At 37.2% G+C, this 14961-nt stretch overlaps 1 protein-coding gene across 1 annotated transcript; it reads left to right on the forward strand.

Moving 5' to 3' along the window:
- The first annotated feature begins 1288 nt into the window (after positions 1–1288).
- Positions 1289–12269, forward strand: LOC306873670 (NACHT, LRR and PYD domains-containing protein 3-like). The gene is made up of 8 exons (XM_079423115.1): positions 1289–1349; positions 2365–2441; positions 2755–2874; positions 3589–5421; positions 7261–7434; positions 9088–9261; positions 10342–10388; positions 10834–12269. The coding sequence occupies exons 2-8, from the start codon at positions 2386–2388 to the stop codon at positions 11364–11366; spliced, it is 2937 nt and encodes a 978-aa protein (XP_079279241.1). The 5' UTR covers positions 1289–1349; positions 2365–2385; the 3' UTR covers positions 11367–12269.
- Positions 12270–14961: the final 2692 nt, after the last annotated feature.

The following is a 14961-nucleotide window of genomic DNA, read 5'->3' on the forward strand; positions in this document are numbered from 1 at the left end:
CTCTATGTGATTTGTGATCACTACTTCAAACTTTATAATTGTCAATAAAATCAGGTTAAATCTACTAACAGTTATGCGTTAGTAAAACATGTTTTTCAGGTTGGTTGAATTCAGTTATAAACAGTATCCTTAAATCATTTATTTCATTTAAACAAAACCAGTTATTGTAGATGTAGTTGACATACCATTTCTAAGTTAAACGTTTTTCAGTGTATATAGCTATTATGAATTTCTTCTGTGGGGAATAAAATATATATATCTGAATAGCTATCACAGTTCACTAGGAAGCAAGGAATGAAGGAGCGAGGAGTAATACCAACACGAGAGTCTTTAACAGTCCACACACATAGGGAATGGCGTTTAGAACGGACAAACACTCACAGAAGGACTGGGGCTTTTAAACATAGGATAAATGGGGAAGACAACGAGACACACCTGGAGCAAATTAACACAATCAGACTGGAGAGAAACTGGGTCATAGTGAACACATGAGGAGCAAAAATACAACAAAACAGTCCAGGATCCTGACAATAGCTTACTGACACTAACATTACTTACATTTATGTATGACAATTAATAAATATAAAGCTATATAAATATATAATTCATTCAATTAAGAAAGAAAGCCATTTGGGTTTACAACAACATAAAGGTGACAGCTTTATTTTTTATTTTTGGGTGAATCTTGTATTAGCTTGTTACACGTATTGCCCAGACCCACAGAAGAGGTTTTTAAACAAACAGGCAACCACAGCGAGAAAAAAAAAAAAAAAAAAAGGTCTACACTGTGCTCGGTAATATAGTAATGCATAGAAGGGTTGGTGTAGAACCGCATGCTGTGGTCATTCTTGAAGTATCAGAATGATGTTAAATTCTGCTACTCTGAATCTTCTCCGAATACTTCTTCTCCTGAATACTTCTCCGAGAGGAGAAACGTGAAAAACCTTTGAGAAGCCTCATAAAACGGGACACAGTAATAGCGGGACAAACCACCCTCACGGATGATTAACGTTTCTGGAACTCTTGATTAAATAATTATATTACTGTGGTACTTAATTTTTTATATTATAACAATAAAATGGATAAATATCAGTTTATATTAATCGTTTATTGACAAAAGATTGCGGCTGGTAATGCACTCATGCTATGGCTAAATAAAGACCCGAAGCTTATGCCCCCTGGATCTTTGTTCTGCAGTGAGGGGCTACTGGTCCATTGGAGAGCATCTCAGGTTTTGTGGTGTGTGTAAAGTGATGCTGTTCTGCGCCACTAGAGGAAGCGCTGTGTACAGGCAAAAACGAAAGAGAAACGAGCAAAATAAGAGAGTTTACACAGCTGCGTAGTTTGTGGTGAGTTCAGTATTTATTCCTCATCTAACCATGTAGACATTCAAATGCTGATTGTCATAACAGAAATAACTTAGGCTTTTAACTAATGCTCGTGTGATGCGTTTAGCACAGTACACAAGCAGAATACTGCGTTTAACGAATACTGCACACAAATGACCACAACGTTATCCAAGCCTTTTCATAAAGGCCACAGGGAAGATAGCTTGCGGTTTGATGTTTGATGGGGGGGGGGTCATGCTCTCTCTTAAGGTTTATTTATTTGTTTGCTTAAATGTTTTATTTTTGTAAAATGGTCTGTTGTGCTATCCACCACACATGCAAAGTTGGTTGATTGAGTAACTGCAATAAAGTAATAGTAACAATTACTTGTTTACATAGGATATAATGTATTTTATATTATTTAGACACTTGGTAACCACTTGGTAACCCCCCAATAACCAAAATTAGCAAATACAACCCCCCCAATACTTATACCACGGTTAATGGAAACTTAGAATCAGGTTATTTATTAATTATTTGAACCGCGCCTTCGGCGCTTTTATAACCTCACATATGAACCGAACGGAGCGCTTATCAGCACAACATGACTGAAGTGCAGTTCTTATAATTGTGCACGAGCGGCGCGCGAATCACCCTATACTCTGTGCGCGTTCACCGGCGCGCTACAGAAGTGTGAGAAGATTTGCGCGAGCCATTCCTATCGTGAAGCTGATGGTAAAATATGCGATCTATTTGAATTCTATTTATATTCTATTATTTCTCCCACAACACAAGGAAGCTAATTAAACTGCACTGATCTTTAGCTATACTACAGCAGATTATGATGAGCATATAATAATATGTGAGTATTTAATGTGACTTTACTACAGTGTACTACTTAAAGGGTTAGTTACTGTCATTATTCTGTCATTTACTCACCCTCATGGAGCACAATCATTATGTATTAATTTCTTTTATTTTTAACTTTTTTGCTTAAAGAGTCGATCAATTTACCAACATTCTTTTTTTGAGAAAGGAGCAGCACAGTGCCTCCAAAATGAGTCGTTATGAAGAAACACCAAGCTGTGATCAGCCAATGACTTCTGACCCCAGGTAGGGCTTTTTCTCCACAGCAACTTACAGTGCATTCAAGATATATAATTTAATTTCCTTTCCGATCTGTACCCCTCCGATTCTGAATAATCTTGGAGCTTTGTATTGCAGCACTTCTCATGTCATTGAATTTAATATTGTATCCCGTATTTGTAAATTGATTTGGTTAAGAGTTTCTTCTAAATGAATAAATGTAAATCAAAGTTCAGTTCAAGTTATATACAGACATTAGCTAGTGCTTGAGACAAAAGACTGACAAACAAAAGATTGGCTTGTTTTATTTTAAAATGCTGTTTTATTGATCTTTCATCAGTCTCACAAGGAACGAACAGAAATCAGAGTGTCCAGAACCCAGCTGCGTGTCTATGAAGAGTGACGCATCCATGATACTACCCTTTGGATTCAGTGATGAACCAGTGACCTCTGACCCGACGTTAGTAAAAATATTTACTTGCTAATTTACTGTAGAGCATCTCAAGGGAATAATGATTTAAGGGTTGATGGAATAACGTTAATTGTAATCCAATGCAACATGCACGGCACAGGGTCTTCAATCTCATATCTAGTAACCAATATGCAACCCTAATTCACAAAATTTTGGGACGCTGTGAAAAAAAAAATGATAAAAACAGAATGCAATTATTTGCAAATCTCATAAACCCATATTTTATTCACAACAAAATACAGAAAATATATCAAATATTTAAACTGAGGAAATGTACCATTTTATAGAAAACAAAATGGGTAACTTTGAATTTGATGGCCACAGCACAGTCCTCCCTCATAACTCCAGCAACGGGTCTCCTCAGTTCCCATACATACACAGACTGTTGTTGAAAGAAGAGGGGATGCTACACAACAGTAAACATTGCCCTGTCCAAACTTTTTGAGATGCGTTGTGGTCATCAAATTCAAAATTGTCTTTTTTTTTCTTCTTAAAAACGTACAGTTTCTTAGTTTAAACATGTGATATATTTTCTGTGTTCTATTGTGAACAAAATATGGGTTTGTGACATTTACAAATCATTGCATTTTCTTTTTATTTACATTTTTTCATAGCATCCCAATTTTTTGGGAATTGGGAAGCATTTTGGTATCTGGTGGTCACCAGTAATATTGTAATCATTGTGATTATCTTTTCTCACAGATTCTCTCTGACCTGCACGTCATCCCATGAGACTGCAGACATACAAAAATCAGAGGAGGATGCCCTTCAGAGAGTCAAAGAACAGCACAAAACCAGCATGAAGAACAAGTATGAGAGATTATTTGAGGGATTCAAACTAAAAGAGACTCGAACCCTCCTGAACAGGATCTACACACAGCTCTACATCATAGAGGGAGAGAGTGAAGGAGTGAATGAAGAACATGAGGTTTTACAGATGGAGAAAACAGCCAGAACAAAACATTTACAAGACACTCCAATCAACTGCAATGACATCTTTAAAGCCTCAGCTGAACCAGGATGTGAGGAGAAAGACCAGATCAAGACTGTTCTTACTAAAGGCATCGCTGGAATCGGAAAAACCATCTCTGTGCAGAAGTTCATTCTGGACTGGGCCGAGGGAAAAGATAATCAGGATGTAGATTTCATGTTTATGCTTCCATTTCGAGAGCTGAACTTGATCCGAGATAATCAGTACAGTTTTCACAGACTTCTGCTGGACTTTCATCCTGAACTTCAAGATCTGGACTCAAAGATTTATGAGGAGTGTAAAGTTGTGTTCATCTTTGATGGTCTGGATGAAAGTAGAATCACACTGATGTTTTCAGACGATAGGAAAGTTTGTGATGTGACTGAGACTTTATCAGTGGGTGTGTTGATGACAAACCTCATGAAAAAAGAGCTGCTTCCTGCTGCTCTCATCTGGATCACCTCCAGACCAGCAGCAGCCAATCAGATCCCCTCCAAATACATCAACCGTCTGACAGAAATTCAGGGATTCACTGAGCCTCAGAAGGAGGAATATTTCAGGAAGAGGATCAGTGACGAGCATCAAGCCAGCAGAATCATCTCACACATCAGAAGAGCAAGAAGCCTCCACGTCATGTGCCACATCCCCGTCTTCTGCTGGATCTCATCCACCGTGCTTCAGAAGCTCCTGGAAGAAGATCTGAGTGCAGAAATCCCTCAAACGCTGACTGAAATGTTCATCCACTTCCTGCTGATTCAGATCAACATGAGGAACCAGAAGTATGAAGACAGAGATCCAGAGAAACTCCTGCAGTCCAACAGAGAAGTGATTGTGAAACTTGCTGAAGTGGCTTTCAAACAGCTGATGAAGGGTAATGTGATGTTCTATGAGGAGGACCTGATTGAGAGCGGCATAGATGTCACTGAAGCCTCTGTGTATTCTGGGATTTGCACTGAGATCTTTAAGGAGGAATCTGTGATTCATCAGAGGAAAGTCTACAGCTTCATTCATCTGAGTGTTCAGGAGTTTCTTGCTGCTTTCCGTGTGTTTTATTACCATGTGACTACAACTATGGAGGAACTGAAGAATTTTGCTTCAGTAGAAAATTTGCTTAAAGGTGCAGTAGATAAAGCCCTTGAGAGTGAGAATTGCCAGCTGGATCTGTTCCTGCGGTTCCTGTTGGGCGTCTCACTGGAGTCCAATCAGAGACTCTTACAGGATCTACTGATACACACCGAGAACAGCTCAGAGAGCATCAGGAGAACCACACAGTACATTAAAGAGAAGATCAAAGATGGACATGGACTCTCCACTGAAAGATCCATCAATCTATTCCTCTGTCTGCTGGAAGTGAAAGATCAGACTCTGTCCAAAGAGATTCAGGAGTTTGTGAAATCAGACAAACACTCAGAGAAGAAACTCTCTGCTGCTCACTGCTCAACAATCGCCTACATGCTTCAGATGTCAGAGGAGCCGCTGGATGAGCTGGACCTTAAGAAATACAACACATCAGATGAGGGAAGAAGAAGACTGATACCAGCTGTGATCAACTGCAGAAAAGCTCTGTGAGTGTGTACCTTGTTAAAAGATTATATGTTACTTATACAGTATAACTGTGTGAAAAGTTTATTGTTCTGCTAAGAAATAAATCACCTGTGTTTTTATTTTTTGGCACAAGTTAGTTCAAAAGAAAGAATAAAGGAGGGAAAAGTTAAATATTTATAAATGGCTAGATATCACCAACTAGGAATAAAAATATTGAACCAAGGATCTAAAGCATCGTTGCTAAAGTCTGGCTCTGGAGGGCAATAGGTTCCAACCATCAAAAACAACTGAGCAAACTAATCAAGGTCTTCAGAGTTACTCAGCTTCCATTATCAGCCACTTTTTTGATAGATAATGATTAATATTCTTAAGGACTATTTGGTCAAATAAAATTTCAGTGTGGGTGGGGCTACCCTGTGTTATGTTGCAGAAATAGAAACCGAGTGACCAACATAATATAGTGTTGCTTTCCAAAATCAGGCTATTTGGACTCATTTATCACAAATTACAAACCAGGCAGGAATGTCTTAAATAATAATATTAAATAACATATGTAGGGCCCTATGAAATCCATTTTATTTTTTCCCAAATTCCTTTTTTTCTCAATTAATTTTTTTCCTTTTGAATTTTTCTGGATTCGGTTTTTTTCTGGACTCCTTTTTAATGGTCAAATGAAGTGTTATTAATTAAAAAGCATGTCTAATTAATTAAAATCATGAAACTTATACAATTTAACATTAATTAATTTAACAAAAATTACATAGGGCCGTATTAAATGTTTTATTTATTTCTCACCTTATGTTTTATTGTTACCAAATTTTGTGTTTTAGCATGTCTAATTATTTGCTAATTATTAATTTCTAATTATATGCATAAAAACTATTTTATATTTATTCTTACAATAGCCTTATGAAATGTTTTCCCCCTCAGAAATGCTGTGTTGTGTATTTAAATTTTACTGGTTATCAGATGAAGGCATAAATCATTGATTTAATTTATATTTTGATTAATGAAAACTAAACATTTTAATTAAGGGGATTTATTAATACATTTTAAGTATTCTGTGATTATTTCTTTAAAAATAAAAAAAAAGTTGTATTATTTTTCAACAGTAGTAGTAGTAGTAGTAGTAAGTAGCAGTAGTAGTATTACGTACGTTCTACTAAATAATAGTAATATAGCCTATTTCTGGCACAATGTCTTTAATAAGTTAAACCAAACCTTTATTTTGACAGGTTGCCGTGAATACCTTTCAAGTTCTGTGTGTATATGATATGACGCTAGTTTTACTCAAATGAAATGGTAAAATGCTTGTAGTCGTAAAGTGCCTCTCAGAACAGTTTTGAAGATGTTGTTCATGTATTTATGTCCTCATTGAGATGGCAGACGCTGAAATCACTGCGAGCGCCACGCGCGCTATTTACAAAACCACATATCTGCTCCATTCACACAGAGATGCGCAGAACATGCAGGATTCATATTTAAATCGACTTTTACGCTTAATATTTACAGATACTAGTCCATATCGCGATTTGATTTAAGTGTAATGACCTACTTTTGATTCATTCATCCAAACTTTGACAAATTCCGTGACATTCCGCGTTAAACTGTAAATTCCGTTTTTATGACAGGATTCTGCGATTTCGTCCACGTTTTCTGCATCGCGGAAATCATAGGGCCCTATATATGTTTTAATATGTAACAGTATTCATTAATCTATGTAATACTTGTATATGTACTAAATTCTCTTTTTTTTTTTTTATTAGATTCAATTCTGTTTCTGTTTTCAAAACTATAATTGACCATTAATAACCTATTGCAACTGCCATGAAACTCTTTTGTTTCATATTTTCTTTCAGATTTCCTGGCTGTAATCTCACTGCTCAGTCCTGTGAAATTGTATCATCAGCTCTTCAATCCCCAAACTCTGTCCTGAGAGAGCTGGACCTGAGTAACAATGACCTGCGTGATTCAGGAGTGAAACTGCTCTCTGATGGACTGAAGAGTCAAAACTGTCAGCTGGAGATACTGAGGTGCGTTAAAGTTTTTTTTAAGTATTATTTGTGTATATTGTGCTTTTTTCGTTTAAATCAAATGGATGAATGGAAAGCAAATGGAACATTTCTGTCTGACTAGATTTTTTTCTGGTGTTTTAGAATTGTTTAAAATGCAAGTACAGACCCTTTTGACCTATTCTTGAGTCACAGAGGGAGCTTCTTAGATGCTCTAGTAAAGTACAGATGTAATGTATAAAGCCGGGCTCACACTGTGCAATTTTTTTAAAAGTCCGTTAGGATTGTACTCGTCAGACTGTACGAATATGATGATCATGTCACACAGTGGGATCTCAGTTGTCATTAATGTCAGACTATACGACAGTCAAGACGAGTTAAAAACGGGTGCGCGCAAGAAAACTTGTCCAGAGTTTTACATTATCAACCCATACACGTCCAGAGACCGCGAGCTGCATTGCACGTGGGACCGAAATGTTGGCTATCATGAAAAGTATATAAACAACGGCAATACCGGCGTATTTAAGAAGAATAGTGTATGCAGCTCTACACACCCACATGAAAACAGCGGCGCAACCAGTGTTTATATAGAATAGGCAACATATCAGATGAATTTCGTGAGCGGAGGACGGGAGCGCCAGAGTTTATGGCTGATAGAATAATTCTCTAGTATTAATTCTGCTCATAGCTTGTCTTGAAAAACGGAGACAGTTTGATATTCATTGTAGGGGTAGTCACATTGCAGGACTGTGCGCCAAATCTTCTGACAAATTTGATCGCAACGGCCATTAATTGGCTATCGGTGAACATGTCAAACCAACAATCAAAGATTACAGATTTTAGCCTAGGATTATAGGAATCTTTTTGATTATAGGAAGAAATTTTGTCTCAGATGACCAAATTGTGGCCAAAATCACACAGTGTGAGCTGGGCTTAAGAAACAGCTCCTAAGCACAACCATAAAAAAATGGCAATATACAGTGAGAGATTTACAAATCCTTACTTTTACAAATAATTGCAACAGCATTTCAAAAATAATTTGATACAAAACATTGAATATTTTTCTATTAATATATTAGTCTTTATATTGCTTAATGCACATCTGTTTTGATATATATTTTTGTCCCGTCCCTGGCTATGATTATCACTATGTCAGTCATTGCATTAGATCTTGTATTTACACTGTGTCCTTATTTTGTTGTAATGACAAAATTCTGGAGTGTGTAGAACACGACACTGAACAAAAACTCAGACGTTTAGAGAAGTGGGTGCATTCTGACTAACTTAAACACCTCTGGTTGGCCTTTGCATTAAAAAGATGAAAAGATATGATTGGCTACTTTGCTAAACACTGCAAAAACACATTATAAATTGAAACTGTTGATGCTCTTCAGAGCACAAACACAAATAGGCACTGGAGCATGTGCCAAATCTGTTTCACCAATATCTTATTATTATAGGACATTGTAATAAGGACATTGGACTAGAAGTGAATGTTAAGAGTAATTTAACCATGTTGATAATGAAAATCCTAGTTGTAGCAGTGTAAATGATAAGGTTGTGGTAAAACACCAACTTGGAGTTAATGATGTACATGTCTTATGTGGAGTAAAGAGGAAGCAGTTTCAGTTGTGCTGTAATTTGGTTGTTCTGTGTCTCTCTGTGTGTCTGTAGGTTGTCTGGCTGTATGGTAACAGAGGAAGGCTGTGGTTATTTGTCTTCAGCTCTGAGTTCAAACCCCTCACACCTGAGAGAGCTGGATCTGAGCTACAATCACCCAGGAGATTCAGGAGTCCAGCTGCTCAAACACAAACAGGAGGATCCAAACTGCTCACTGAAGATACTCAAGTGAGTGGGGCAGTCAGGGGTGGGACTTTCCTTTTAAATCAGTTCACTCTATGGCAGGGGTCACCAAACTTGATCCTGGAGGGCCGGTGTCCTGCAGAGTTTGCCTCAACACACCTGCCTGGAAGTTTGAAGTATACCCAGTAAGACCTTGATTAGCTGCTTCAGGTGTGTTTGAATAGCGTTGGAGCTAAACTCTGCTGGACACCGGCCCTCCAGATTAAAATAAAACAAAAATACAGATTGATAAGAATTATTATTACACAGCTCTCCGGAATATTTGATTCTGATTGGTCAATTGTGCCATTTAGTGGTTTGCTATTTCACAAACTGATAACACAGACTCACTTGGGTAGCTGTCCTTTGATTTGCATTTGGTGAGCTAAATAATCTCACATCTCTGTCATAGTTATCGATTATATTAAAAATGAAATCAGACTTCAGTAATAACTGTTCTGTAATTTTGTTGCTGTGTTCATCTTATAGCAATAACGATTGTTTTATACACTCTAATCTAGATTGTAAAATAATAAACAGGTAATATTTTAAAACGATTTCATCTCAAATCAATATCTCTTGCACGTTTTGTGGTAAAAAGCTGTGTAATAATGTGGTATGACTGTACCGTATCCCTTAAATGTCCATCTAGTTTGAACTTGCCATTTGATAACAACGGCTTTCTTCATGGAAGCTTTGCGTTCAGTGAGATAAAATATTTAGAATGAAATCAATATTTTGCGGCCAATTAATTTACCTATGTGTGAAGTAGCTGTGTTATAAGCTGGATAATGTACATCCAGCTTGTTGTTATCGCAAAATAAAATCTTTTCGTTTAATCAAGACCCCTCGGCTTCATGTCTGGGTCCTCATCACCCTGTCAGGTTTTATTCTGTGATAACAACTGGCTGAATGTACATTATTCCTTACTTAATCTTCTAGTCAACAATAAAGTGCCTTTGCCATTTCAGCAGGAAATATTATGTTTATGATTGGACTTGTTTATTATGTTGTGAAGTTCAACATAATCAGCCTTTTAATAATTAAACTTTTTTCATTTGTGATTTATTTGTGTATTTTTTTTAGTTTGGACCACAGAGACCTTTTCAGAATCACACCAGGACTGAGAAAATGTAGATATTTTATCTCTCTCACACACACACACACACACACACACACACACACACACACACACACACACACACACACACACACACACACACATGTTGGGTTTCCATGTTTTATGGGGACATCCCATAGGCGTAATGGTTTTTATACTGTACAATCTGTATGTGCTATTGCCCTACACCAACCCTACACCTAAACTTAGCCCTCACAGGAAACATGCTGCATTTTTAGATTTTCAAAAAACTTTATGCTGTATGATTTATAAGCTTGTTTCCTCATGGGGACCAAAAAATGTCCCCACAAGATTAAGATTTACTGGTATTACTATCCTTGTGGGGACATTTGGTCCCCAGGACGTGATGAATACCAGGTGCACACACACACACACACACACACACACACACTTAAATGATTCACATCATTCATGTAATTCTCTCTTCTTGTGTTCAGATGCCTGTGATCTCACACTGGATCCAAACACAGCACATAATAATCTCCGTCTGTCTGAAGACAACAGGAACGTGACCCATGTTGAAGAGCCCCAGTCGTATCCTGATCATCCAGAGCGATTTGAGAACTATGAGCAGGTTCTGTGTCGAGAGAGTCTGACTGGACGCTGTTACTGGGAGGTTGAATGGAGTGGGAAGAAGTGGGCTGATATATCAGTGTCATATAAAGGAATCAACAGGAAAGGAGGGACTGACTGTTGGTTTGGATACAATGACAAATCCTGGAGTCTCTTCTGCACTTCTAACGGATTCCATGTCTGGCACAATAATAAGAACACTGACATTCCTGCCCTTTCACCCTCTAATAGAGTAGGAGTGTATCTGGACTGGCCAGCCGGCTCTCTGTCCTTCTACAGCGTCTCTGACACACACACACTCACACACTTACACACATTCAACATTACATTCACTGAACCTCTCTACGCTGGATTCAGGGTGTTTGAATCATCATTGTCTCTATGCAAAATTCAGTAACCTGCTGTAAGAAACAATACTTTATTAATCCTTCACAGGAAATTATATTGTTACAGCAGCAACCATAATTCAATCCATGCACACAGACATATCCACCTAAGTACACAAAAAATAAAAAATAAATAGAAATTGCACATTACCCAAGAAAAATATACTACAGTTGTTACACACTAAAAAGCCTGATAACTGCAGGAACATTGCACATTACCCAATAAAATGCATTACAATTATTGTGCATTAAAAAAACTTATTAGCGAACAAATTTGAAGTGTTATTCCTCTTAGCCTATTAGTGTTTAGCTTACATGCATCTAAACTTTTACCAAATCGGTTTTCACAAGCTATTCACTTATAAAGCATTGTAATACAGTATGTGCAATCAAGGTGTGTGGGTCCGCATTCAAGGACTTTGTGTATATGTGTGAGAGAGTCAAAACTTATTTTCATGTATGGCTCTTTACTCATATTCGACCTGCTCTCTCCACCCAGATCTTGATGTGTAATGAACTTATTCCAGTCATTTAGATTCATGCCAGCCAAGAGAGAGAATGGAGAGTGAATGATCCATGAGAAAAATATATTGTATTAATTGTTCAAGCATTCTATAGTTTAATACCGAAATGTACACGTTTAGAAAGATTATATTCTGCTTGTTTGTGCCACTACATTTCATTTACATGCCTGCATTATAGAACATAACGTGAGTGTGATTGCTGAATCTGATCACCAACAACTTTTGCACCTTTTATTTCAAATGAAGTGTTATTTTTGTATAACTGTTCATTAGCAAGTTTATGTAACCAGTAGTGATTTTAGATTCACGCCAGCTGAGAGAGATTGGCTTAGCAACACTGTTCAAGGCATTTCTAATATATAAAATAATAAAAGTTTATCCTAACTCGTGAAATGGTGTCCATCGTGAGTTCTACACAACACAACGCAGAGACAACCCTGTTACACAAGACATTTGTATTTTTAATTTATTTTTTTGATTAATGTTTATAGGGATGTTAGATTAAATAGAGATTAGTGAGAGTAAAGCTTGAGTATGATCATGTGGACTCATGGGAGAAGAAATGCTGAAGGTATAGGTTTTTAATGCCATGAGTCCCACTGGGCAAAGTTCATTGATGTCAATGTGATGTACATATGACATCAATTTGACGTCTTGATTTGATGTAAACAATGTCAAACACATACACATTAAAACAATTTCAGTGTAAGTATTAACTTCATATTTTCACCTTAAAAAGATGTTATACAGCATCTTAATCAAGTCTTGACGAACATTTGACTTTGAAATTGCTATCAAGGTGCCCGCTGGGAAATTTCTGTGATTTTCTTAAAAAAAATAAGTTGAAAGTAACTCAATAAAATTTAGTCTGTTTGGTTAATACATAATTTTATTATAAGTTGCCATAACTCTAAAATATTGATGCGGCACTTTTTTAAGCCAGCACAATTTTTTAGAGTGTATAAAGGCTTGATTGAGATCTGTTGTTGGGTTACAGCCTTATTGGTGATTCTATCATTCAAGACAGACAGACATGACACATGAAAGGAAATTGTAACTAGTAAGATCTTTAGATGGATGACTTAAGAAGCAATCACCAATATTTGATGGTGCTGTTGATTTAAGACTTTTAAGGCCTATATAACCTTTGGAAGGCGCAGGAAATTTGTGCATTTGTGTATTTTCATAATTTTTCGAGTAACCAAAATGTAAAAACAAAACAATGCATAGTCCTCTCTGTATGAACTGAATATAAATTGATTCTTATGAAAGGTATTAAAGTGATTTAATCAAGAAGAGTATATGATTTTCTCTGTCTTTTGTTGTTTGATTAACACTACTGACAGCAGCAGGTTGGCCTAAATTAGGATTCTGTCACTTTAAGACCTAAAATATAAACCCAGTATGTTGAAATTTATTTCTTTTTCAAAAGTTTATAGTCACTTAAGACATAACCGACAGTGTTTATGTAAATACTAGACAGATTCTGCTCAACCTGTTCACCGGCCAGAGTGATTTTAGCTGGGACTGGAACGACACGTAGCGGGACGGTATATTTAAATGGTACTACTTCATCACTTGTACTACTTCAGGATTCGTGTTTATTCTGAACCTTGTCTGAGTGCTCAGGAAACTGTACATACATCCATCTCATCATGTCCTTCATATTATCCCAAACTTGGTACTTCAAGTTGTCCAGATGTTTAGAAACATCAATAAATGTTCATAGTGCTGTTATAATTCTGCAAGAATGCACAATGAGATGCTAAATAAAATGTAACCAACACACAACGTGTGAGTATGTGATGTTTCTGCTCTCCCAACCTGAAGAAATGTGATGTCATCCTCCTTCATTCGCTCCTCCACCTCCTGCAGTCTGTCTGAGAGCGAGTGTATCTTTGCTCTCTTTTGTTTCTCTTCTTCATTTAGAGCTGCTATCCTACTCTCCTCCTTTTTCAGGAACTGATGGAGTTTCTTAAACTCCTCCTTGATTCTTCTCTCTGTCTGCTGAACTTGAGACTGGGGGGCAAATTATGCATGTGTATTGCATGTGTATCTGAATTAGCAGATTATTTTGCCTAATTATGTTGGTTTGAAAAACATACAGCTTTCCCAAAAATTACAATCTAAACTTGAAAAAAAAAAAAATCCCATAGATTTACATGGACAGCTCGTTGTAGCGGTTGTGTTTTATGTCTTGCATGCTCGTGTTTCTTACATTCTGAACATAAAACCTGCTCATCTGTTTGACAGAACAGCTCGAGTTTTCTCCATGCATCTGGCACTCGCGTTCTTCATCCCTATCTTTCCTCGTGCTTTGCTCTCTCAGGTAAGACTCAGGTGTTTCTCAAGCACAGGTTGGACAGCGGTTCCTGTGGGGACACCTGTCGACAGACGGGAAAGTTTCTGGATTTGCTGGATGTCCAGTGATCATTAATGCACTGACGGCAGAAACTGTGTCCACAGCTCAATAACACCGGATCTCTGAAGAGTTCAGTACACACAGGACAAGACAGCTCATCCTCAAGAGCCATTTAGAGAAATTAAACTGAATAAAGATTTCTCTGAGAACAAATCTGACTTCCTAATCTCAGTACAGCCTTTGTATGAGGAATAGACATCTCAAACTTTCATTGGAAGAAAAAGAAGGTCGGAAAGAATCATTAAAACATTGATTTACCTGAACTACAGGGCACTGATGATCCTCTCTGATTCACATTCAAATCTGCATGGCACAAATGCTACAATCTTGTTTATACTGGCAACGTATTAGTAATATTCATACACAGAATTTTTTTTTTTACAATAAGAACATTTAAAATATAACAGTAAAAACAAAATGTCAACATGTTTGTGTGACAGTTAGGATTGGGGTAGAGTTATCGTTTTCAGTATTACATTATATTGGTAATTTCCGTATCATATTGTGCATACAAAAAAGTGTGTAGCTGATCTGGACTCGAGTACAGTAGCCCCTCACTGCAGAACACAAGATCCAGGGGGCGGGGTTGGATCCACATCTAGGGGATGGAGATGGGTGGGTTTAGGGATCAGGGGGTGGAGATGGGTGGGTTTAGGGATC

This window comes from Barbus barbus, assembly GCF_936440315.1.
Source record: "Barbus barbus genome assembly, chromosome: 8".
Lineage (NCBI taxonomy): Eukaryota > Metazoa > Chordata > Actinopteri > Cypriniformes > Cyprinidae > Barbus > Barbus barbus.